Raw genomic sequence first — 26,778 nt, 5'->3', positions numbered from 1 at the left:
AATTCCTAGTTTGCTGAAAGTTTTTATCATGAATAGATGCTGTATTTTGTTTAGTGATTTTTTTCTGTATCTGTTGATATGATCATATGATTATTGTTCTTTATGCTGTTGATGTGATAGATTACATTATTTGACCTTCAGATGTTTAATCAGCTTTGCATACTTGGATAAATCCTATCTGTTTAATCATTAGATTAAAACATTTTCAACTTAAAATTCTCTCTAGTAACTGAATATTTTTCCTCGATTCATATATTTCCTTTGCTATTTACTATCTAGATAGTGTTTATTTTGTAAAAAGAGATCATAGACCAGTAGATTTTAAAAGGAAAATGCGCTGTATTTTGTTTAAAAACATTCAACTTGAACGTGCTCTCTATTTGGCAGTGGTATAATTTTGTATATGTGCTACTGAAGTGAGCATGACAATCGTATAATTTTGAATCTGTAGATTTCTTTTGTAACCAGAAAGGCTTAGGAGAGAATGGGAGACAAATTTCTAGATGAAGCCATCTATAGTAGTTTATTATGAAAGCCCAATATTCTTTCTTTTACAGCCTTATTAAGATGTAGTTCATATACCATAAAATCTACTTACTTAAAGTATCATCTTCAGTGTATAATTCACTGAGTTGTCCAGTCATCACCACAAACTTAGAACCATTTTATTCTCGTAAAAGGAAACCCTATACTTATTAGTAGTCACTCCTTATTTCCCCACAGACCCTCAGCTCTAGGTAAGCACTGTTTACTTTCTATCTCTATAGATTTTTCTTCTGGAGTTATAAATGGATGATACAATATGTTTTTTTTTTAAAAATATGCTTCTTTAAGCCCAATGAGAGCATGATTTCATATTGTAGTATGTATCAACAATTTCTTCTTTTGTTAAAATATATTCTGCTGTATGGATATATCACATTTTACTTATTCACTTGTCAGTTGATAGAAATTGGGGTTGTTATTACTTTTTAGCTATGGCTAATAATACTTCTATGAACATCTGTGTACATGTTTTTATGTAGAGGTTTGTTTTCATTGCTCTTGGATATATATCTAGGATTGGATTTGCCAGCTCTACAGTTACTCTACATTTAAATTTTTAAGGAATAGCCAGACTGTTTTACAAAGTGGCCACACCATTTTGTTTCCATCTGCAGTGTATGAGGATTTTAATTTCTCCATATGCTTGCCAACACTTGTGACTGTCAAACATTTTGATTACAGTGACCCTGGTGGGTATCTCATTATAGTTTTTGATTTCTATTGTTATAATTGCTGTTCATATTAAGCATCTTTTCAAGTGCTTTTTGGCCATTTATATAACTCCCTTGGAGAAATGTGTATTAGGATCCTTTGCTAATTATTTAATTTGATTTATGTCTGTTTATTGTGGAGTTATGAGGTCTTTATATATTCTAGTTGTAAGTTCTTGGTTAATTATATGAGTTGCAAATATTTCTCCCATTTTGTGTGTTATTTTTCACTTAGTTTACAGTGTCCTCTGAAGCTAAAACTTTAAAATTTGGTGATGTCCAATTTGTTATATATTTTGTCACTTATGCTTTTGGTGTTATATCTACGAATCCATTGCCTAACCCAGTGCCAGGAATATTTACTTCTGAATTTTCTTCTATGGGTTTTATATTTTTAGTTCTTAAATTTAGGCCTTTTATCCATTCTGAGTTAATATTTGTCTATATTGTGAGAGAGGAGTTCTTTTTTCTTTTTTCATGTAGATATGCACTTGTCCTAGAAACATTTGTTGGAAAAAGTACTTTTCCTTTATTTGAATTTACAATTCTTTGAATTGACTATTATGGTTTCTTGAATTTCTACATGATTTTAAGATCAGCCTGTCAATTTCAAAACAAAACAAAACTCCAGTTGGGACTTTTATGGGGAATAAGTTGAATTTATAGATCAAATTGTAGAGTATGGCCATCTTAATAGTATTTTGTTTTCCAATCCATGAAAATGGGCTATCCTTCCATTCATTTAGGCCATCTTTAATTTCTTTCCTTAATATTTTTAAAATTTTTTACAGTACAATTTTTATACTTGCTTTCCTACATTTATTCCAAAATATTTTATTCTTTTTGATACTATTGTCAGTTGATTTTTAATTTATTTTTGTCTTAGGATTTTGCATTGGTAGGTATACAAGTTGGTGGGTATAGATGTTCAACTAATATTTGTATATTGTTCTCTTATCCCATAGATTTGCCAAACCCATTTATTATTGTTAGTAATTTTTTGTGGATTCATTAAAATTTCTATATATAAGATCATGTCATCTACAAATAGTGAGAGTTTCACGTCTTCCTTTCTAGTCTGGATGCCTTTTATTTCATTTCCTTGCTTCTTTCCCTTTCTATAACCTGTAGTACAGTGTTGAATAGAATCAACAAGAACAGACATCTGTGTATTGTTTCTGGTCTTGGGGAGAAAGAATTTAGTTTTTCACCATTAAGTATCATGTCAGCTGCTCTCTTTTTTTTTTTTTTTTTAATAGATGTCTTTTATATTAGATTTCTATGGCTGCTATAACAAGTTACCACACACTGTGGTATGTATTCTATCACAGATCTGGAGGCCAGAAGTCTAAAATCAAATTATGAACAGGGCCATGCCACCTCCAGAGGTGCTAGGGAAATTCCTTTCCTTTCCTTTTTCAGCCTTTGGTGCCTGTCAGTATTCCTGGAGTTGTGGATGAATTTTTCTATTGTCTGCCTCCACATTATATTACCTGATCCTCTTTTCTGTGTGTGTCTTTTAGAAGGACACTTGTCATTGGAGTAAGGTTAGCTGCATAATCCACAATGATCTCATCTCAGAATCCTTAATTACATTTGCAAAGACACTTCCTCCAAATAAGTTAACATTCATAGGTTCTAGGGATTGAAACATGCATTTATCTTTTGGGTTGGAGTACCATTCAGCCTTTATCAGAACTTCCTTTCTGTTCCTATTTTTTGGAATGTTGTTACCATGAAGGGGTATTAGATTTTATCAAAAACTTCTCCTATATCTATTGAGATTAATTTTTTTCTTTATTAATATGGTATGTAACATTGATTTTCAGATATTAAGCCAATTATGAATTCTTGGGATAAACTCCACTTGGTCATGCTGTATAATCCTTTTTATATATTACTGGTTTTGGTTTGCTAGTATTTTGTGCAGGATTTTTGTGTCTTCCTTTTAAAGGAAGAGTAGTCTGTAATTTTCTTGTGATTTGATGGTATCAGTATCAGACCCATATTTTCTCATACAATGAGGTGGACACTATACCATCCTATTTTATATTTTTGAAGAGTTTGTGAGGAATTTACATTACTCTTCTTTAAATATTTGTTAGAATTAACCAGTGAAGTCATCTGGCCGCCGCCTTCTTTTTTTTTTCTTTAAGGAAAATTTTAAATTCTTAATTCACTCTCTTTATTTATTATAGGTCTATTCAGATTTTCTATTTCTTCTTGTCTCAATTTTGATAGTTTCTATCTTTTGAGGACTTTGTTTATTTCATATTGTTTGTATATAGTTGTTTAGTATTGTATTATAATTTGACTTATTTCTGTTAGGTTGGTAGTCATATGCTTTCTTTCATTCTTGATTTTATTTTATTTTTAAAAAGATTTTATTAATTTATTTGAGATAGAGAAAGCAAGAGCGAGTGAGTATGAGCCAGGAGGAGGGGCAAAAGGAGAGGGTAAAGCAGATTCCCTGATGAGCAGAGAGTCTGACCTGGGCTCAATTCCAGGATCCAAGATCATGACCTGAGCCAAAGGCAGATGCTTAGCCAACTGAACCACCCAGGTCCCCTCATTCTTGATTTTAATAATTTGAGTTTTCTGTCTCCTTTTATTCTTGTTCAGTATACCTAAGAGTTTGTCAATTTTTTTTTTTTTTTTTTTTTTTGTCTTTTAAAAGAAAGAACTTTTGGCTTCATTGATTCTATTGTTTTTCATCTATTTTATATTATTTCCTGTTCTAATTTTTATTATTTTAAAATTCTTTTTGGTGTAGGCTTGGTTTGCCCTTTTGTCCAGTCTCTTATAGTTGAAGTTTAAGTTATGGTATGGAATTCTCATTTTTTCTTTAAATACGTATCTCTGCAAATATAGATTTCCCTCTAAAGTATTGCTTTTGGTGTATTCCATGTGTGTCTTTGTTTTCATTTTCATTCATCTCAAAGTGTTTTTTAAAATGCTTTTGATTTTTTTCTTTGACCCATTTGTTATTTTAGAGTTTTTGTTTCATTTCCACATATTTGTGGTTTTCCCAAATAACTTTTTTTGTTTTAATTATTTTAATTTCAGTGTAGTTAACATTCAGTGTTATATTAGTTTCAGGTGTACAGTATAGTCATTCAGCAATTTCATACATCATCTAGTGCTCATCACTACAAGTACACTCCCTCATTCCCATCATCTATTTAATCCATCCCATCACACCTTCCCCTGTGGTAACCAGCAGTTTGTTCTCTATAGTTAAGGGTATGTTTCTTGGTTTGTCCCTTTCTCTTTCCCTCTTTTTTCTTTGCTTGTTTTGTTTCTTAAATTCCACATATGAGTGGAATCATATGATATTCGTTTTTCTCTGACTGACATTTCACTTAGCACTATACTCTGTAGCTCTATCAATGTCATTGCAAATGGCAAGATTTTATTCTTTTTTATGGCTGAATAATAGTCCACTATATATATATATATGTATATATACATATATATATATATAATCTCTCTCACATCTTTATCTATTCATCCATTAATAGACACTTGGGTGGCTTGCATAATTTGGCTATTGTATCCTAAACAATTTCTGTTATTTGTTTTTAATATAATTCCATTGTGGTCAGAGAGCATACTTTGTATGATTATAACACTTCCGAATTTATTTAGGCTTATTTTATGACCTAGCATTTGGTCAGTCCTAGAGAAATGTTACATGTGTGCTTGCAAAGAATGTGTATATTGATGTTGTTGGCTACAGTGTTCTACATACGTCTGTAAGGGCTAGTTGGTTTGTGGCATTATTCAGGTATTCTGTTTCCATGTTTATCATAGAATTCATTCCATTTTTGAAAGTGAATTTTGAAGTTTGCTGCTATTAATGATTTATCTATATCTCTTTTCTGCACATTTTGCCTCATTTTTGGGGGGGTTCTGTTGTAACGTCATATACATTTATAATTGCTGTATCTTCTTGATGGACTGATCCTTTTATCACTGTGAAATACTACTATTGAAGTCTTGGAATTTTTTTAAAATTTTTTTATTTTTTATAAACATATAATATTTTTATCCCCAGGGGTACAGGTCTGTGAATCGCCAGGTTTACACACTTCACAGCACTCACCAAAGCACATACCCTCCCCAATGTCCAAAACCCCACCCCCCTTTTCCCAACCCCCCTATCCCCAGCAACACTCAGTTTGTTTTGTGAGATTGAGAGTCACTTATGGTTTGTCTGGAATTTTTTTTTTTAATGTCTATTCTGTTTGATGTTATTATACTATATATTACTCCATTATACTATATATTATTCCAGCTTTCTTATGTTTATTGTCTGCATATCTTTTAAAAATCCTTTTCTTAATATATTTGTACCCCTCAATCTAAAATATGTCTCCTAGAGAGAGCACATAGTTGGTACCAGTTTTTTTTTTAATCCTGTCTCACTCATAATCTCTGCCTTTTATTTGTATATTTAATAACTTTAATGTTATTTTTTATATAGTTGAATTTGTCTGTCATTTTAATTTTTTAAATCTCATTTGTTATTGTAGATAATGCTTCTTGTTACTCTTTTTTATTGCTCTTTTTGTATTGAGTAAATATTTTCCAGTGTAACAGTTTAATGCTTTTATTTTTTTTAAATACAGTCATTTTAGTTACTTCTTTACTGTTGGTTCTAGGGCTTATCATATATATCTTAACTTACCAGAATATACTTCCAACTTACCCTAACTTAACTCCAGTGAAATATAAAAATGTTGTTCTTATAGATCTCTATTCCCTTTTTCATCTTTTTTTGCACTATTATAATTATATGTAATATCTGTGTTTGTTGTAAGCTCAAAAATATATTGTTACTATGCTGACTTTATGCAATTTTTGCCTCCCAGAGAGAGAGAAAGAAGAGGAAATATAAATTTGTTTTGGATATTTTTGCGTGCTGCTTTTTCATTTGTTCCTGTTGATATGCATTACTATTTGGCATCTTCAACAGAATTTTGCTTTCATCTGTCACTTTGTGTGTTATTGTCAAATATATTGTACTTTTTAATGTTACAGATCCAACAATACATGTGTTGTTTTGTAATAATTATTTATCAAATGTATTAGGAAAAGAAAGGAGAAGAAATATGCATTTATACTTTGTTTTATAATTACATAATTGCCTTTTCTAGAACTCTGGATTGAAATGACTGATCTAAGACTGGAGAACTTCCTTTAATATCTTATAAAGCAGATATTCTACCAATAAATTTATAATTTTTATTCATCTGGTAATGTGTTTATCTGGGTTATTTTTTTTCCAGCTTTCTTGAACTTCAATTGACAGATAAATATTGTATATATTTAAGGTTTATATGTGATGTTTTGATATACATACACAGTGGGAAATGATTACCATAGTCAAACTAATTAACATATTCATTATCTTACATAGTTCACCCCCCCTTTTTTTGGCTGTGTGTGGCGAGAATACTTATGATGCTCTGTCAGCAAATTTCAAGTATACAAGGCAGTCTTATTAACTGTAGTAACCATGCTGTACATTAGATTTCCAGAGCTTATGTATTCTGCATAATTGAAACTTTGTGTGCTTTGACCTATGCCTCTCCTTTTCCCCCATTCTTAGGCCTTGCAAGTCACCATTTTACTCTCTGCTTTTTTGAGTTTGACTCTTAGATTCCACGTAAAGTGAGATCATGTAATTATTTGTCTTTCTGTGTCTGGCTTATTTCACTTAGCATAATATTGTCCAGATTCATCTATGTTGTTGTAAATGTCAGGATTTCTTCCTTTTAAAAAGCTGAATAATACTACACATATTTATATAATACTAATACTAATACTACACATATTTATATTTATATTTAATTTTCTTTATTCATTCATTCATTGATAAACACTTAAGTTGTTTCCATATCTTGGCTACTATGAATAATACTTCAGTGAACATGAGAATGAAGAGATATTTTTAAGATACTGATTTCATTTCCTTTGGACATATACCCAGAAGTGGGATTGCTGAATAGTACGATAGCTCTTGGTAGTTTTATTTTTAATTTTTTGAGTAGGGTCTATAATGTTTTCCAAATTGATTGTACCAATTTACTTTCTCACCAACAGTGTACAAAGTTTCCTTTTACTCCACATCCTCATCAACACTTATTTCTTATCTTTTCAATTATAGCTATTCTAACAGGTATGAGGTGATATCTCATTTTTTTTTTTTTCCATTCCCTGATGATTAGGGATGTTAAGTGCTTTTTCATTTACCTGATGACAATCTATATGTCTTCTTTGGAAAAGTATTTGTTCATATCGTCTGTGAATTGTTTAATTGGATTGTTCTTTTTTATTGATTTTTGTCAGTATTTTTAATATTTTGGATATTCTATTCTCCATTCTGCAAAGCTAGGTCCAATGCTGAGGGCTTCCCATTTTTTCACTCGGGCAGTGCCTGAAGTGTGCAGGGGTATTTATCTTCTACCAGTGCAACAGAGTTGACCCAGCTGTCTGTGTATGCTCATGAACCATCTGCAGGAGCACGAGTGTGCTACATGAGGAGGGATTTATGGGTTGTTGGGGGCATATTTGTGCTATTTGGGGTAAGTTTGCAGGTGATGTATCCTATGAAGTTCATGGGTAGGCCTCTTGTAAGAGTTTATGAAGTGGTTAGTAGAAATGTTGAGTCTTTGTTGAGTTCTGTGCCCCAGTTGCTGTGAGCACCCTTTTTCTTACTCTGCCAATCTTCTTATCTTTCTGGATGGGATAAGAAAGAAGTGTTCCTCTTGGGCATAATCCCTCTTGGCTGTGGAAGCCAGATACATACTATATTCTCCCATGGGAGTAATTGTAGGTTGAAGGGGTTTCTCTTGGGAGTGAGCAGTGTTGTCTTGGGGAGAGGTGATGTGGTAATGTTCTTCCTACCCTCCTTGACACTCCTATTCTTGGAATTTTTGCTCCAATGGTCCTGGGATTTCTGCGCTCCCATAAAGGTACTTTTATCCCTCCATAGTTGATAAAATCTGTTTCTATGGGAGGATGAGGTCAGAAAACTCTTATTCCATCATCATATGTCCCTCCCTGTATTTTGATTTTTTTTTCATTCAGCACTTTGCATATGTCATTTCACTGCATTTTGACCTTTATTATTTCTAGTGTAAAGTCAGTTGTTTGTCCTATTGGTGTTCTCTTGTATGCAAAAAAATCCTCTTTCTTGCTGCTTTTAATATTTTCTCTTTCTCTGTAGTCTACAACGTTTTTACTATTTTATGTCTGAATGTGGTTCTTCCTGTGTTTTTTCCTCCTGTAGTTCATTGAGCTACTTGAATGTGTATATTAATGTTTTTCATCAAATTTAGGAAGTTGTCACACATTATTTCTTGAAAATTTTTTACCACTTTACCCTCTGTGCTAGAATTTTCAGTAAAAGTGTGTTGTTGCTGTTAATGGTGTTATGCATTTCTTACAGGCTTTGTTCATTTTCTTTTCTTATTCTTCAGATAGCAGAATCTCTGTTTTTCTGTCTTCTACGTCAATGATTTTTTCCTTCTTTTTAAAAGTGTTTTTTTTTTTTTAAAGATTTTATTTATTTATTTGACAGAAATCACAAGTAGCAGAGAGGCAGGCAGAGAGAGAGAGGGAAGCAGGCTCCCCGCTGAGCAGAGAGCCTGATGCAGGGCTTGATCCCAGGACCCTCAGATCATGACCTGTGCTGAAGGCAGAGGCTTTAACCCACTGAGCCACCCAGGCACCCCGATTTTTTTCTTCTTGTTGAAATTTACTATTAGGTTTCTGTCATAAATGTAAAAATTTCAGTTCTTATACTTTTGAATTCTAGATTTGGGTAACTTCTGTATCTTTTGTTTTATATTTGATATGACATTTTAAATTTTTCTTTACTTCTTTAAACCTGTTTTCTTTAAGACTGAACATTTATAATAGCTGCTTTGAAGTTTTTTTTGCTTCATCTGACATCTGGGTTCTCTCAAAGGCATTTCCGTTGCCTGCTTTTCTCCCTGTGTATAGGTTACTCTTTCCTGTTTTGTTGCATGCCATAGTTTCCCCTGAACACTGAACATTTTAGAGAACATGTTGTAGCAATTCTGGATCCTGGTTTTTCCTCCTTTTCTGGAAGTGTTGTAGTTTTACTTATGTAGTGTCTTTGATGAACTGTTTTAGTGAAGTCATTTTCTTCCTCCAGTAGATCCTCTGATGTTGCTCCTTAGAATAAGCAGCCTGAGGATGCGCAAAACCCCCCCAGATGACAGGAGTGTTAGCGGGGCTTTCTGACTTTTCCCTCTGACTTCTGTGGGAAGCTATCTGATTGCATTACAACTACCTGCAAGCACCACTAGTTGCTGACTGTGGGTGAATTATTCTCAGCAATACTCTGGGGGTGTAAATTGCTCCTTAGTCTGAATTCAATTTCAGCCCTTTTTCAGGCATGGTCTTTTGAGACCAGTCTTAGAGATTTTGACTCTACTATGGCTCTTACTAGCTGTCTTTTCCCCTGCTTTTCTCTGGTGAACTCCTCTCTATTCTGTTTTAGCTGATTGCTCTCAGGGAGTTGCCAACTGTCTCTTAATTGCTTACAGTGGAAACCTCCATTGTTTTTGAGAGTGCCCTTAGAGCTTGAAGTTTCCCACCTTTTATTACAAATAAACTCAGTTCTCTTGGGACATCTGTGGCGCTCTCTTTTTCTTCGCCTGCGTCTCCCTGGTGTGGGATGGGGTGAGACTCTGTGCCACTACTTTGGAATTGTAGGTGTGGTTAGTAGTCTGTTCCTCCTGGAGTGATTCCACTGTGTTCTGTGCAGGAAGTAGATGGGGGACAGTAACCTTTGCTCTTCTCAGCTTGCATAGAACTTCTGCCTATGACTCATATGGGGTGAAGATTTCTTGGCCCTCTTAGCCTGCTACGCCTGAGTGTACAGCTTACAGCATATGAATGGGGACTAGGTCAAGGATGAACATTCAGACCTCTCATGTATTTCTGGAGTAGAGATTTTGTTACCCAGAACTGGGGGCCATGAGAAGTATTGGCTGTCTGCTGTTCCTGGTTAGATATCAGTGGCCTGGACTAGGAGGTGAGGAATGAAGGAGCTGTCTGTTCTCAGCTTTACCCACCTGGAGTTGAACTTCCTCCTTGCTGAACTAGTTGTGTGTGTGTGGTGGAAGAGGGTGCTGTTATGGGGAAGGATGGGAGTAGATAGTGGGTTAAGTATTATGGATTCCTGCTGTTCTTACTGAAATTTCGTAGGCATTCTTGAGTAAATATTTATTTATTTATTGACAAATAACAATTATTTGTTGTTGCTCTTACTAAATTTTTCTGAGAAATTAAATGCCGTTTTTTTTGTAATTTTTACCAATTATAGTTCTCTCCCTATAGAATTTGTGGGACTCCTTATCTTGCTGTTATGGAAGTCAGCTCCATATTCTTTAAGCATTAATTGCTATAGGTTTTTGAGATATATACTATACATATCTTACTCATTATACTGTATGTACTGGGTTTACATTCTGATTCTTTTTTAGTAGCACTGCTTTATTTGGAATACTTACGAAATATTGATTCATATTGAGTCATGCAGTTTATTAGATTTCAATACATCAAGGTGAAATATAATTATGAGCATATATGTATAGTACTTTCAGTTATACTTCAATTAATTAAAAATGTTTATATTAATTTGATGTTTCTTAAAAATACATTATGATTTTACACAATATGGATCTATCTCAAAAATAATCTTAAGCAAAATAATGTGTATACAAATGGATACAGGCTATATGATTCTATTTTATAAAGTACAGCAACAATACAAATAGAACAAACAATCCTAAGCTTGGTATGGAACCACAAAAGAATCAGAACAGTGCTAATCTTTTAAAAAAATATCTCAGTACTCTTTACACAGTTATGTTCATCTTGTGAAATTTCATTGAATTTTAGACATGTGCATCTTTATGTATGTTATATTTAAATAAAAATTAAATGGTGTATTATGGGATCCATGTGAATTATTAGTTTTAACTGAATACAGTTCAGAGTAAATTTATTATATTAAACTTTCTATTTACTTTTGTATTTAAAACTTATGGTACTTTGGTCCTCTAGTGTTAAGGACGGACACTTGTTTGCTACTTTTATAAATGAAATAAAAGTTCAAAATACAAATTATAAAATCATGAACAATTATGTTTAATATTGTGTTTCCTCAGAACATTTGAAGAAACTGTGAATCTCAAAATATTTTAAAAATATTGAAATTTAGAGGACATGTATGAATTGTTAAAAAATAAAGCATGTTATTTTCATAATTTGAAGGAAAATTCTATATGCAAGTTAGACCCTTTATAAAATATATATAAAATCAGGGAGGTCTTTTTATCCTTTGTAATACATTTTCAAATTTTATCCTGTAGGACTATTTTGAAAGAAAGTGGGTTTGCCAGATACCTTCATTCAGCTGTTCTTATCAATGGAGCTATGCTTATTTTTGGAGGAAATACCCATAATGACACTTCCTTGAGTAACGGTGCAAAATGTTTTTCTGCCGATTTCCTGGCATATGACATAGGTATGTATCTGTTAGGATTGTACAAAGTAGGAAATACCAGAAATTTGTCATATAGAGATTCTCAAATACATTAATTGACAGAATGTGTATATGTCATTTTAGAGATAAATTCAGTGACAGATTATGAATGGAATTCTCTCTAATTTCAGCACAATAGTAGTATAGGGCCAGGAGAACAGACACTATAGGTTTAAGCATCCTTTTTGAGGGCTTTTGTATATTGTATCCCTGTGTGAGCCCTTTATCAGTCTATTATGTTGCCTTATTAGTTTTGATAATAGACAGATATGGGGCTCTGTCAAATTATATAAATTACAAGTAGTAGGAATGCAAATATTTTAGGGTTAGTGTGTATGAGCAAAGATGCATTTAAATTAAACACGGAGTTATAGTTCCTTTGTGTAGGAAGATGATAGAAGTAAAGAGAGGAGTATAGAGACAGTAGAGCTAAGGAAATAAGATTTGGGGACAAAATGGAAACCCAGAACATACCTGGGAATGGAAGTAACCAAATAAGAATATTTTTCAGAGAGCCAGAAGTACAGTGTATTTATATATTTTCTTAATTTTGTTTATGCTATCTATAGTCCTTTAATTTCTAAACATTAAATGAGTATATTTTTTGAAATACTAAATATAGCTACCCCGTGGACCAGTATAGTGAAAATACTTCTTCTCTTTGTGTCATTTTATAGATGAAGATTACTTGATATTTAAAATATATTTAACAGTAGTTCCGAACTTAATTGATGGTGTAAAGTAATATGCCAATTTTAAGCTATTATGAAACTTCCTGATAAATAAAAATAAAAAATAAACTAAAGAATAACACACTTAATGGATTTAAGAGATATAGTTTCGCTCTTAAACATCATAAACGCACATAGTCTACTTTGAAAAATTATTTCAAGTGGTGGCATATAAAAAATTATGCCTATTAGTAAGGACTTTGGTTTTTATATTGTTATACATTTGGAAGGAAATTCCTAGTGATAAAATTAAGCATACTTTTTGATTCTAAGCTGTGAGTATCTGTCTGTGATTAATCATTATAAAGAATCCACTGCCTTTAGGATTTTTAGATACTAAATAATTAAATCTTTACCTTTTTGGACTAATAATTTGAAGTGATAATTCATTATCAAAATTGGATTGTCTTGGTTTATAAATTAGTGCTGAGATCCTGAAAAATGGATTAGATGATGTTCTGAATCTAGGCTCCTTTTTATGATCTGTCATTGCCAGGCTGAGGCTGCCAACATATTTTTTTGGTTGTGATGAGACAGTAAGCTTATTTCTCTGGAGGTAGATGAAGGGATTTTGTTTCATTTCATTTTTTCTTTTATGAATAAAAACTGAGAAAAGTGTAGAATTTGTTATTATTGTTAAAAACCTATGAAGTGAGATTTTGGACTTTTTCAGAAGATTCTTCAAGGAGTTACCACCTACTTTGTATACTTTAATGAAGGAGTTAATGTTGAGGTATTTTGTAGCTAACATATTGGGAAATTAATTTTATTCCTTCCATATTGTTCAAGATTATTATATCTTAGGGTTTATGTATCAGAAAAGCTTATCCATGTGAAAAATAATAGAGGTATTAGATTAGTTTGAAAGAGATCCGATTATCATTTTTCTAATTACTATTTGTTAAGTGTTTCTAAGGATTAGATAGTATGCTAAGGACTTTATATACAATATCTTAACCTCTCTAATAATTTTGTAACAAGGTGTTAATAAACTCATTTCTGGAATAGTAAGCCCAAAACCATGCAGGTGGTAAGTGGTACATCCAGCTTTTGTAACTCCTAAAACTTACATAGTCTTTCTACTTGAGTATCTTGTGCTGCTGTTTGGTTGGATCCATTTTATATTCTAATTTTGTAACAGATTATCAGACACTTATATTTAATAATGTTTTTTAATGCTGTGGAAAGATAGAAACAAATACCAGTTTCGTTTTTCAAGCAAATTGTTCAGATGGGAGAGAGAATAACATTTTAAGCAGTTTTTACACTTAAATATAACATTAACAATTAACAACAAAATATTAACAATATTAACAAAACCTAAAACAACCATATAATTCAACATAGGATAAAAGTGTTCTGTTTTATCTAATTTAATTATTTTTGTGCAGTTCCCAATAAAGCTGTCCCCCCAAATCTGTTTTTATTCTCTTGAATTTGTGGCATCAAATGTTGGAATGTTTTCCTGGGAAAAATATTTTTTATATTTCATAAAATGTTTTCTAAAATAGTTGTTTTCCTTATGGAGTATATTTTATGGAAATAAAATACAACCATTGCATAATGAACCAACTGGAAAATAGATCTGTTTTGAAAAAAAGGTCATCTTGCTAATTTTTCTCTTTAGTACATTATCCTTGGACTTTTATGGCATATTTAACTGGAGTGCACCTGAGGAGTTAGCTGATTGTATTGTGTTTTATGATGTTTAAATAAATAGGAATATTTGTGCCAATACGTTGCTCTAAAAAGTACTATTTCAACCTTAATTGCCATAGTAAATTTTACATGGTGAATATTGTTAATCTTTGAGGACATAACCTTGACTTCACAGTTCTCATTGTTACACTATAGATGATAGATGTGGAAGGCACATGGCAGTGATTTTTTAACATGGCTGTACCTTGGCATCCCCCTTGAAGATTATAGGGAAGAACTTAGATCTGTATAAACTGATTCTCTTAGATTAGGCACTGGGCATCTGTATTTTAAAAAAGCAACTCTAGTGCAATTGGTAATAGACCCAGGGCTGGTGAATGAGACTGAATCAACTCTAATGTAGAATGATATATTACTTAACGATCTTGTTTATAAATCTAGCTTGAGATCAGATAACTTTGTTATTTTTTTGTTATTGTTAGTGGTAGTATTACTGCTTTCAGAAAGCCCCCATGACACTTTATTCAAGATTAAAATGATCTTTGTGGTAAAGATAACCTTCGGCTAAAGATGTAATGGAAAAACATGCCTCATGTTCATCTCCTGTTATTAGACATTTATACTCTGAAATTATTTGGCTGTGTGAAGTATGCATTGTCATAAGTTAGTTTTCTAGGGTTAGAAGGAAAAAGGGTATCAGGTTGTTAGTTTTTTTTCACATCTCTAAAGTATCTCTAAGTAGTTTGAGGATTTCAGCATTTACAAATGAGAGATTGTCCTGAATTGAAACAGAAATTAATAATGAACTGAATTTTGAGACATTATTTCAGAATCATAAAATGAAGAGCTATTACAAGAATGTTTGGTAGGCCTAACATAGAATTATGACCCTTTAAATATAAATGGTAGTCATTCTTTTCTAGTAAGAAAATTTGCCCAGTGGTTAAGAGGATGTATAGAATTCTGAACAAGATGAAGGACAACTCAGAGATACAGGGATCATATATCTTTTTCTTTAGAAAGATAGTAGAAACACCAAAGTGTGATTTACTGAATTAGACTAAAGTAAGATTTATATTAGAAATACATCTTGCAGAAAGTAGATATATTGAAACTGAAATGGAAAATCAGATCAAAATAATAAGATCAAATCAGATCAAAATAACAAGAGTTCTAAAATTTTTTTTATTTCTGGGCGCCTGGGTGGCTCAGTGGGTTAAGACTGCCTTCGGCTCAAGTCATGATCTCAGAGTCCTGGGATCAAGTCCCGCATTGGGCTCTCTGCTCGGCAGGGAGCCTGCTTCCTCGTCTTTCTCTCTCTGCCTGCCTCTCTGCCTACTTGTGATCTCTCTCTGTCAAATAAATAAATAAACAAATAAAAATTTAAAGAAAATTTTTCAAGATTAATTTATTCATTTGAGAGAGAAAGAGAGCACTCAGGAGGAGGACCAGAGGGAATAGAATCTTGAACAGATCCCCCATCTCCAAGTGCAGAGCCCCACATGAGGCTCAACCCAGTACTCTGAGATCATGATCTGAGCCACAGTCAAGAGTTAGAAACTTAACTGAGCCAGCAAGGCACCCCAATTTTATTTTTTTTTTAAGTGAGCTCTACATTCAATCTGGAGTTTGAACTTAGAACCCTGAGATCAAGAGTTGTGTGCTCTACGAAGTGAGCAAGCCAGGTGCTCTAATAATAAGAGTTTTTAAACTAAATTTCTTGAACATGACAGTTTTACTTATGACATTAATTTCTTGGTAGGTGATTATTTGAAAACAAATTCAGTAAAGAGAACTTAAAAGTAATTTCATATTTTCAGAAGCAGTGTTATTTTAATTGGCAATGTGTAGTAATATGTACAGTTAACCACACTGTTAAAACACAGTGAAGTTGTAGTTCACCATACCATTAAAAATCACTTGACTGGTTTATGAGCTTAGCACGCATATTTTTGTACACTCCTATAGAATGTATGTGTGTGTGTGTGTGTATATGTTCAATGTATATAATTTTACAAGATATATAATTTCATTAAAAATCATTTAAATAAAACATCTAATTATTTAATTTTTTTTAAATTTTTTTATTTTTTATAAACATATATTTTTATCCCCAGGGGTACAGGTCTGTGAATCGCCAGGTTTACACACTTCACAGCACTCACCAAAGCACATACCCTCCCCAATGTCCATAACCCCATCCCCCTTCTCCCAACCCCCCTCCCCCCAGCAACCCTCAGTTTGTTTTGTGAGATTAAGAGTCACTTATGGTTTGTCTCCCTCCCAATCCCATCTTGATTCATTGATTCTTCTCCTACCCACTTAAGCCCCCATGTTGCATCACCACTTCCTCATATCAGGGAGATCATATGATAGTTGTCTTTCTCTGCTTGACTTATTTCGCTAAGCATGATACGCTCTAGTTCCATCCATGTTGTCGCAAATGGCAAGATTTCATTTCTTTTGATGGCTGCATAGTATTCCATTGTGTATATATACCACATGTTCTTGATCCATTCATCTGTTGATGGACATCTAGGTTCTTTCCATAGTTTGGCTATTGTGGACATTGCTGCTATAAACATTCGGGTGCACGTGCCCCTTTGGATCACCATGTTTGTATCTTTAGGGTTAATACCCAGTAGTGCAATTGCTGGGTCATAGGGCAGTTCTATTTTCAACATTTTGAGGAACCTCCATGCTGTTTTCCAGAGTGGTTGCACCAGCTTGCATTCCCACCAACAGTGTAGGAGGGTTCCCCTTTCTCCGCATCCTCGCCAGCATCTGTCATTTCCTGACTTGTTGATTTTAGCCATTCTGACTGGTGTGAGGTGATATCTCATTGTGGTTTTGATTTGTATTTCCCTGATGCCAAGTGATATGGAGCACTTTTTCACGTGTCTGTTGGCCATCTGGATGTCTTCTTTGCAGAAATGTCTGTTCATGTCCTCTGCCCATTTCTTGATTGGATTATTTGTTCTTTGGGTGTTGAGTTTGCTAAGTTCTTTATAGATTCTTAGCCTCTTTGGTTAGGTTTATTCCTAGGTATCTTATGTTTTGGGGTGTAATTGTAAATGGGATAGACTCCTTAATTACTCTTTCGTCTGTCTTGTTGTTGGTGTAGAGAAATGCAACTGATTTCTGTGCATTGATTTTATATCCTGACACTTTACTGAATTCCTGTACAAGTTCTAGCAGTTTTGGAGTGGAGTCTTTTGGGTTTTCCACATATGGTATCATATCATCTGCGAAGAGTGATAGTTTGACTTCTTCTTTGCTGATTTGGATGCCTTTAATTGCCTTTTGTTGTCTGATTGCTGAGGCTAGGACCTCTAGTACTATGTTGAATAGCAGTGGTGATAATGGACATCCCTGCCGTGTTCCTGACCTTAGCGGAAAAGCTTTAATTTTTTCTCCATTGAGAATATTTGCAGTGGGTTTTTCATAGATGGCTTTGATGATATTGAGGTATGTGCCTCTATCCCTACACTTTGAAGAGTTTTGATCAGGAAGGGATGCTGTACTTTGTCAAATGCTTTTTCAGCATCTATTGAGAGTATACTATGGTTCTTGTTCTTTCTTTTATTGATGTGTTGTATCACATTGACTGATTTGCGGATGTTGAACCAACCTTGCAGCTCTGGAATAAATCCCACTTGGTTGTGGTGAATAATCCTTTTAATGTACTGTTGAATCCTATTGGCTAGTATTTTGGTGAGAATTTTCCCATCTGTTTTCATCAAGGATATTGGTCTATAGCTCTCTTTTTTGATGGGATCCTTGTCTGGTTTTGGGATCAAGGTGATGCTGGCCTCATAAAATGAGTTTGGAAGTTTTCCTTCCATTTCTATTTTTTGGAACAGTTTCAGGAGAATAGGAATTAGTTCTTTTTTAAATGTTTGGTAGAATTTCCCCGGGAAGCCGTCTGGCCCTGGGCTTTTGTTTGTTTGGAGATTTTTAATGACTGTTTCAATCTCCTTACTGGTTATGGGTCTGTTCAGGCTTTCTATTTCTTCCTGGTTCAGTTGTGGTAGTTTATATGTTTCTAGGAATGCATCCATTTCTTCCAGATTGTCAAATTTGTTGGCGTAGAGTTGCTCATAGTATGTTCTTATAATAGTTTGTATTTCTTTGGTGTTAGTTGTGATCTCTCCTCTTTCATTCATGATTTTATTTATTTGGGTCCTTTCTCTTTTCTTTTTGATAAGTCGGGCCAGGGGTTTATCAATTTTATTAGTTCTTTCAAAGAACCAGCTCCTACTTTCGTTGATTTTTCCTATTGTTTTTTTTGTTTCTATTTCATTGATTTCTGTTCTGATCTTTATGATTTCTCTTTTCCTGCTGGGCTTAGGGTTTCTTTCTTGTTCTTTCTCCAGCTCCTTTAGGTGTAGGGTTAGTTTGTGTAATGACTGTTTGTTTGTGTACCTGAGACCTTTCTTGTTTCTTGAGAAAGGCTTGTACCGCTATATATTTTCCTCTCAGGACTGCCTTTGTTGTGTCCCACAGATTTTGAACCGTTGTATTTTCATTGTCATTTGTTTCCATGTTTTTTTTTTTCAATTCTTTAATTTCCCGGTTGACCCATTCATTCTTTAGAAGGATGCTGTTTAGTCTCCATGAATTTGGGTTCTTTCCAAACTTCCTCTTGTTTGGAGGAAGTTGTTTGCTCTGAGTTCTAGCTTCAGAGCATTGTGGTCTGAAATATGCAGGGATTAATCCCAATCTCTTGATACCGGTTGAGTTCTGATTTAGGACCGAGGATGTGATCTATTCTGGAGAATGTTCCATGTGCATTAGAGAAGAATGTGTATTCTCTTGCTTTGGGGTGAAATGTTCTGAATATATCTGTGATGTCCATCTGATCCAGTGTGTCGTTTAAGGCCTTTATTTCCTTGTTGATCTTTTGCTTGGATGATCTGTGCATTTCAGTAAGGGGAGTGTTAAAGTCCCCTACTATTATTGTATTATTGTTGATGTGTTTCTTTGATTTTTGTTATTAATTGGTTTATATAGTTGGCTGCTCCCACCTTGGGGGCATAGATATTTAGAATTGTTAGATCTTCTTATTGGACAGTCCCTTTGAGTATGATATAGTGTCCTTCCTCATCTTTTATTATAGTCTTTGGTTTAAAATCTAATTGATCTGATATAAGGATTGCCACTCCTGCTTTCTTCTGATGTCCATTAGCATGGTAAATTCTTTTCCACCCCCTCACTTTAAATCTGGAGGTGTCTTCGGGCTTAAAATGAGTTTCTTGGAGGCAACCTATAGATGGGTCTTGTTTTTTTATCCATTCTGATACCCTGTGTCTTTTGATTGGGGCATTTAGCCCATTAACATTCAGGGTAACTATTGAGAGATATGAATTTAGTGCCATTGTATTGCCTGTAAGGTGATTGTTACTGTATATTGTCTCTGTTCCTTACTGATCTACCACTTGTAGTCTCTCTCTTTGCTTAGAGGACCCCTTTCAATATTTCCTGTAGAGCTGGTTTGGTGTTTGCAAATTCTTTCAGTTTTTGTTTGTCCTGGAAGCTTTTAATCTCTCCTTCTATTTTCAATGATAGCCTAGCTCGATATAGTATTCTTGGCTGCATGTTTTTCTCGTTTAGTGCTCTGAAAATATCATGCCAGCTCTTTCTGGCCTGCCAGGTCTTTGTGGGTAAGTCAGCTGCCAATCTAATATTTTTACCATTGTATGTTACAGACTTCTTTTCCCAGGCTGCTTTCAGGATTTTTTCTTTGTCACTAAGACTTGTAAATTTTACTATTAGGTGACGGGGTGTGGGCCTATTCTTATTGATTTTGAGGGGCGTTCTCTGAACCTCCTGAATTTTGATGCTCGTTCCCTTTGCCATATTGGGGAAAATCTCCCCAATAATTCTCTCCAGTATAACTTCTGCTCCCCTCTCTCTTTCTTCTTCTGGAATCCCAATATTCTAATGTTGTTTTGTTTTATGGTTTCACTTATCTCTCGAATTCTCCCCTTGTGGTCCAGCAGCTGTTTGTCCCTCTTTTGCTCAGCTTCTTTATTCTCTGTCATTTGGTCTTCTATATCAATAATTCTTCCTTCTGCCTCATTTATCCTAGCAGTGAGAGCCTCCATTTTTGATTGCACCTCATTAATAGCTTTTTTGATTTCAACTTGGTTAGATTTTAGTTCTTTTATTTCTGCAGAAAGGGCTTTTATATCTCCCAAGAGGGTTTCTCTAATATCTTCCATGCCTTTTTCGAGTCTGGCTAGAACCTTGAGAATATTCATTCTGAACACTAGATCTGACATATTACCAATGTCTGTATTGATTAGGTCCCTAGCCTTTGGTACTGCCTCTTCTTCTTTTTTTTGTTGTGAATTTTTCCGCCTTGTCATTTTGTTCAGCTAAGAGTATATGAAGGAGCAAGTAAAATACTAAAATGGTGGCAATAACCCCAGGAAAATATGCTTTAACCAAATCAGAAGAGATCCCAAATCATGAGCGGGGAGAAAGGGAATAAAAAGAGGTTCAAAAGAAAGAAAGAAAAAAAAAGAAAAGAAAAAAGAAAAGAAAAGAATTTAAAAAAAGAAAACGAATAAAGAAAAATATAAAAAAGAAAAAATATATATATTAGATAAACTAGTTAAAAAACGTTAAAAAAGAAAAGGGTCAAAGTTAAAAAAATATTTAGCAGAAGATGAGAAAAAATTGAAAAAGAATAAAATTAAATTAACTGCAAGACTAAAAAAATCACTGGAAGAAAGCCATGAGTTCCATGCTTTGCTTTCTCCTCCTCTGGATTTCTGCTGCTCTCCTTGGTATTGAAACTGCACTCCTTGGTAGGTGAACTTGGTCTTGGCTGGATTTCTTGTTGATCTTCTGGGGGAGGGTCCTGGTGTAGTGATTCTCAAGTGTCTTTGCCCCAGGCGGAATTGCACAGCCCTTACTAGGGGCTGGGCTGTGTAATCCGGTCAGGTTTGCTTTCAGGAGCTTTTGTCCCTGAGCGCTTCGCTTTCCGTAGAGTTCTTTCAGAAAGTTCTTGTTTTTCTGTTTCCAGAATTGCTGTTCTTCTCTTCGATCTGCCGATGGATTTGCAGGTGTTTGCAATCTTTAGATAAACTATCTAGCTGATCTCCTGCTAGCTGAAGTAGTTTCAGCCTGCTACTTCTCTGCCATCTTGACTCCTCTAATTATTTAATTTTTTGAACACACCAGAAAAATTATAAAAATCCCAACCTACTTGCTCTTTATAATTATTTTCATTTTCTGGAGGTAATTTTTTTAGTTCCTCTGTTAATTAAAATTTCTCTATACCCTTTGTTAAGTTCTTAGGGTTCTTCTTCGGTGAAATCAGCACCCCTTGCCTGGTCACCTGAAAGAACCTGGTTGTTTCTCTTTGTCATCAGAAAAACTCTTAAAATTATTCACACATTTTTTTCACTGAATTTAGCAAACTGCTGTTTTTAGCTTTATTGTATTTTTTGCTCAAGGGGTCCTTTCTATAATATACTATTATATAGAAGAAATAGTATCTTCTTTTTTAAAAAGAGGCCAATAATTAAAGGAAAAAGTGACCTTTCATTTTGAGAAATGGGAGAACTAGAATTTGTTAAATGTTTCCTGTGGTGCTTGGCACTTATCACGTGCTTTATGATATAATGCATCATAACCTCTAATAACACCTATGTAGTATGTATGGTTATATTATTTATAGGGGAAGAAACTGATTTAGCATGGTTAAACCCAAAGTCACATAGGTCATAAGATGATCTATTTAGAATTTGAACCGAAGCCTAAGTTCAAATTTCTTTTGATTCTACCACTATGCTATGATAATGATTTTTTCTCTGATTTAACAGGAAAATATTTAAATGATCTTTAATTGGGGAAAGGGCATATAATATTTGCTAATGTGGCAAGTCACTCAAGAAAATTAGTTTTATTAGTAGATTTAGAGTTAATCAGATATTTAAGGCATATTTGAATTATATTGTACCTCCCCTCTCCCACAAATTAATCAGAGAATACTGATCTCAAGATAGGAACTCAAGGAAGAAGAAAAATGAAAAAAGAAAAACGAATAAATCTCTCTTTCTCTTAACAGATATACTAGCGTTTTGAGAGATTGTTTTGAATGCAAAAATTGCTGAATACAGATTCTTGTAATAAAATATAAAACTGAAAGAAAAGTTTTCAAATGTCTTAACAGAACCCCAGGGGAAGAAGGCACGGGGAAGCAGTCATGAATATAGAATATAAATTTTAAAATAAATTATTAGCAAATAGAACTTGACCGTGTTTCAAAAGTATAATAAACTCTGACCAAATAGGAGTTATTCTTAGAACTCATGTATGATTCATCATCAAGAAACCTATAAATATTTTTACATCAAGACTGTGTAGAAGCCAACAGGAAATATCATTGTATGTTAAAACTATAAAATCATTTCAATTAAGATTGAGAGTCGAATAGTGATACACATTTTTCCTGGCAGAGAGTAAGGAACTAAATAAATATAAATATTCATTGAGTGAATCATAGGGGACAGAATCCTGAGTAGAGCTGTGATGAGATCACCTAGGAAGAGTGTGCGCCGTTTACAGATTAGGAGACTTGGCCTAGTGGACAAAAAACCCACTGAAGCACTGTCACTTAAGGGACAAGTGGAAAAACATTTTGGCAACATCCATAAGTTTGGTTTTCTATTACAAAATGTACAAATCAATAATAGAAGTTTTTCTTTATATCCATCTAGTTTTGAGTTTTAAATATATAATATGTATATTGTTTTTAGTAATATTAGTAATATGAATACTGACTGACTTTTGAACTGGCATTTCAAGTGGGTTATTAAAAGAATCTTTAAAATATGTCCTTAAAGTAGTATAGATACATATTTTCATGAAAAATATGAATATTTTTAGAAAAATAGTAAAAATACTAAAAATTAGTAACCATTGACTATGCATTTTCCACCTGCACTATTTTTTGCATCATTGATGAAATAAACCAGTCTCTAATTTCAGCAAAAGTTCTTAATGTAATTGTGTGGCCCTTCATAAAGAGATAATTTGGGTTTGAGAGAATGCTACCTCTAATTTCTTGATTTTTTTTTTTAAGATTTTATTTATTTATTTGACAGACAGAGATCACAAGTAGGCAGAGAGACAGGCAGAGAGAGGAGGAAGCAGGCTCCCCGCTGAGCAGAGACCCCGATGTGGGGCTCGATCCCAGGATCCTGAGATCATCACCTGAGCCGAAGGCGGAGGCTTTAACCCATTGAGCCACCCAGGCACCTCTAATTTCTTGATGTTATGTGTATTGAATAAAATTTGTAAATTAATATTTAGTACCTTGCAGTATAAGTGTTTTTTAAAATCTGTATTTCAGAGAGTATATTTTAGTTTGGTCATTAATCCTGTGTTGTTTTTCTGTTGTCCTGGAATGGTGTTTTTGTCAGTTTTCATGGTGTTAGTAGGCTGTGGGGTTTTGCTCTCATTTGTGTAACCTTGAAATGTTTGTTAGGTGATAATGACCTGAGTGCTTTGGAAATATATTGTCTTCTTGGCAAGAAATACAATTATAGATTATAGTTAGATTAATTATAAACAGACTTTTCAATGTAATAATGGGAATAGACTATATGTAAACAAAGTATATTAGTTTAATATTGAGCTTTAAGGCATTTGATAACTTCTACATGTTATAGGAAAACTAATCTGTGTTTTATAATGAATCCTGGTCAAGAATGTGAAAATTCAGCAACAGAATTTATCTAGCTCAACCTTCTGTTTTGTAGCTATTGAAGAAACAAGAAGGTATAAGTAGAAAGCCTATTTGTAACAACGGCTCTTATCCTTTTCTTTTCTTATTCTGTTGAAAAATCCTGGCATGTTGGGCAAATATCAGCAAGGATCAAAAAGTGTCTATATCCGCAAAAGTTGCTTACCTCAACAAGCTTTTCATAAGCTTGCAACTTAAATTCTGTTCTTCCTAAACTGAGGTTTTTTTTTTTTTTTAATTTTATTGATTTATTTGAGAGAGAAAGCGCACAGGCGTGGGGAAGGGCAGAGGGAGAAGGGGAAGCAGACTCCCTGCCGAGTGGGGAGCCCAACATGGGGCTTGATCACCAGGCCCTGGGGTCATGACCTGAGCCAAAGGCAGATGCTTAACCAAATGAGCCATCCAGGCATCCCATTTTCTAAATAGTTTCATGAATGAAAACAATTTGCGAGCAATTCTAAGAAACTGCAGAGGAACCTCACTCTGTATTTATTGTATTGTATTGTATTTATTGTATTGTATTAGTCAGTACAGGTTAGGTCATACTCTGGCAACAAACAATCCTGCCATAGTCTGGGTTCTCTGGAAAGCAAATTCTAAGACAGATTTTAGTGTTTGGGGCTTATTTAGTTTAGTGTTATTGAGTCATTGGATAAACAGCTGTGAAAAGGACATGGAAGAAGCAGGATTGGGCAGAGGAAAAATTCAAGTAGAATTTAACAGCTGCAGTCAATCCCAGGGGAACTCTGGAGTTGAAATGTTCATCAGAGTTGTCCTTTGTTAGGATGGAATAGCCAGGCCTTGATCAGTCATTGTATGAGAGTCACTCCTAGGAGTGTAGGAACTTGGGTGAGGAAGCTCTGTGTGTGCGCAGCTAAAGCCGTTTCTATGGGGGCTGGTAGCTGAATGATGTTGCTTGACACCAGTCCTAGCAGCAGGGACAAGAGGTTCTTTCTGAAGGTTTATTTAGGCAGATCATGTCCATGTTCATCACAATTTGTTCTTTGAGCTACTCGGTCTACTTCAAGCACATTTCTCAAGAGCTCCTCTAGGATTCCAGTGACCCTTTCTTCCTGGCGGAAACCTAGGTTATTGCTTCGGCTTCTGTAGTTGGTTTCAGGGCTATAGCTGATATTCAGCATGTCCCCCTTTTATTATTTTTTGTAAATATTCCTTACTTTCAGTTGGAACCCACAATCTTTGTGACTTACCTGGTGGTATGACGTAGACCCTTACCCTTAGGTATTTGAGCCCTGGTCATTATGTACCTCCTGCTCTAGGTATTGAAGTTGCCCATTTACCATAACTCTTGGCAAGAGGATACCAAGGGACACCCAAGGGATCATCTGTGTACCAAACATATTCCCCTCCCCTTATTTTGTAATAGTGGTGGTCCTACCTTCCTTTTATGATCTGGGCCAATTATCCCTGCCAAGATGGTGACTCCTTTTTTGCCTGCTTGCTGGTACCTTGACAGAAGGAGCCTGAAGTGCCTAAGGGACACTATGGCTTATAGTTCAGAGGGGTATTGCTTTGGCCTCTGCCAGAGTATTTCCCCTTTGGGGAATAAGATCTCTAATCCTGCAGAGCCCAGATTTCTGGGATAAGAAGCACAAATTACTCAACTGTATCACTGAAAGTGAGGCCACTAAGAGTGGCTCTTACTCCTTGGGTCCTGGACTTTTATATTCTTCCTACTGGGAACAGATTACCATGTAAAGTTGCTAAATTCCAAGGTGTATCCTGCATGGTGGTGTTTCATTTGTGCCTATCCAAAGGTCTATCAGACTGTGTATTATGGGATCCAGTGGATCCTATGGTTATGGGCTCATTCCTATACTTCCTTTGCTGTAGTGTGCCTTTTGATTACATAGGAGCCCCTGCTGCTTGATCTATTACTTCATAATTTCTAAGGCAGTCATACTGGTTAAGACTTTGTGGTTGGGAAAATCAAACTGATACTCCGAGTATGTATCTAGTTTTTTTTTTTTTAATGAAAATTTTTTAAAATTTATTTTATTTTTTTATTTTTATTTTTATTTTTAAAAAGATTTTATTTATTTATTTGACAGAGGTCACAAGTAAGCAGACAGGCAGGCAGAGAGAGAGAGAGAGAGAGAGAGAGAGAGAGGAGGAGGAGGAAGCAGGCTCTCCACTGAGCAGAGAGCTGGATGCGGGGCTTGATCCCAGGACCCTGGGATCATGACCTGTGGAAGGCAGAGACTTTAACCCACTGAGCCACCCAGGCACCCCCCAATTTTTTTTTTTTTAATTTTATTTACTTATTTGACACACAGAGAGATCACAAGCAGGCAGAGAGGCAGACAGAGAGAGGGGAGGGGGGAAGCAGGCTCCCTGCTGAGCAGAGAGCCCAATGCGGGGCTCAATCCCAGGACCCTGAGATCATGACCTGAGCCGAAGACAGAGACTTTAACCCACTGAGCCACCCAGGTGCCCCAGTATATATCTATTCTTGTCCTAATGAATTGTTGATCAGATTAGAGTGGAAGGGGCCCATTTGTAGTCAGCTTGCCACTAAGTGTTTATTTGGTGGCCTTGGGGAATGGTTTCATCAAGGGACCAGAGTTGATATCTTGCTCGCAGGCTGACCAGTTGCCAGTAACAGTAGCTCGATCAGCTTTGTTCAGAGGAGCCCATGTTATTGTATTCCTAGATGACTTCCATCTCTCTATAATGGCTAGTTTGTTCATGTTCTTATTGTGCCAGCACTGAGGTATCCTATAGTGGAGCCTAACTGATGCTAGCTGTTTTAGTTATTTGTTT

The 26,778-nt window shown here is 34.6% G+C and overlaps 1 protein-coding gene and 1 long non-coding RNA gene across 4 annotated transcripts in view; one reads left to right on the top strand and one right to left on the bottom strand.

Annotated features, from left to right (window-relative positions):
- ATRNL1 (attractin like 1) overlaps positions 1-26,778 on the top strand; it is an 849,703-nt gene that overhangs the window by 109,441 nt on the left and 713,484 nt on the right. For all 3 annotated transcript variants that reach the window (XM_059173087.1, XM_059173089.1, XM_059173088.1), the window contains exon 10: positions 11,672-11,826. In XM_059173087.1, coding sequence (XP_059029070.1) covers positions 11,672-11,826 — 155 coding nt within the window. The remainder of the gene's footprint in view (positions 1-11,671; positions 11,827-26,778) is intronic.
- Positions 1-26,778, bottom strand: part of LOC131830656 (uncharacterized) — a 72,829-nt gene that overhangs the window by 2,709 nt on the left and 43,342 nt on the right. The gene's annotated exons all lie outside the window — the stretch shown is intronic.

The sequence above is a fragment of the Mustela lutreola genome, chromosome 4 (assembly GCF_030435805.1).
Source record: "Mustela lutreola isolate mMusLut2 chromosome 4, mMusLut2.pri, whole genome shotgun sequence".
NCBI classification, from domain to species: domain Eukaryota; kingdom Metazoa; phylum Chordata; class Mammalia; order Carnivora; family Mustelidae; genus Mustela; species Mustela lutreola.
Note: the sequence above shows the minus strand (reverse complement) of the source record. Positions and strands in the feature narration are given on the sequence as shown.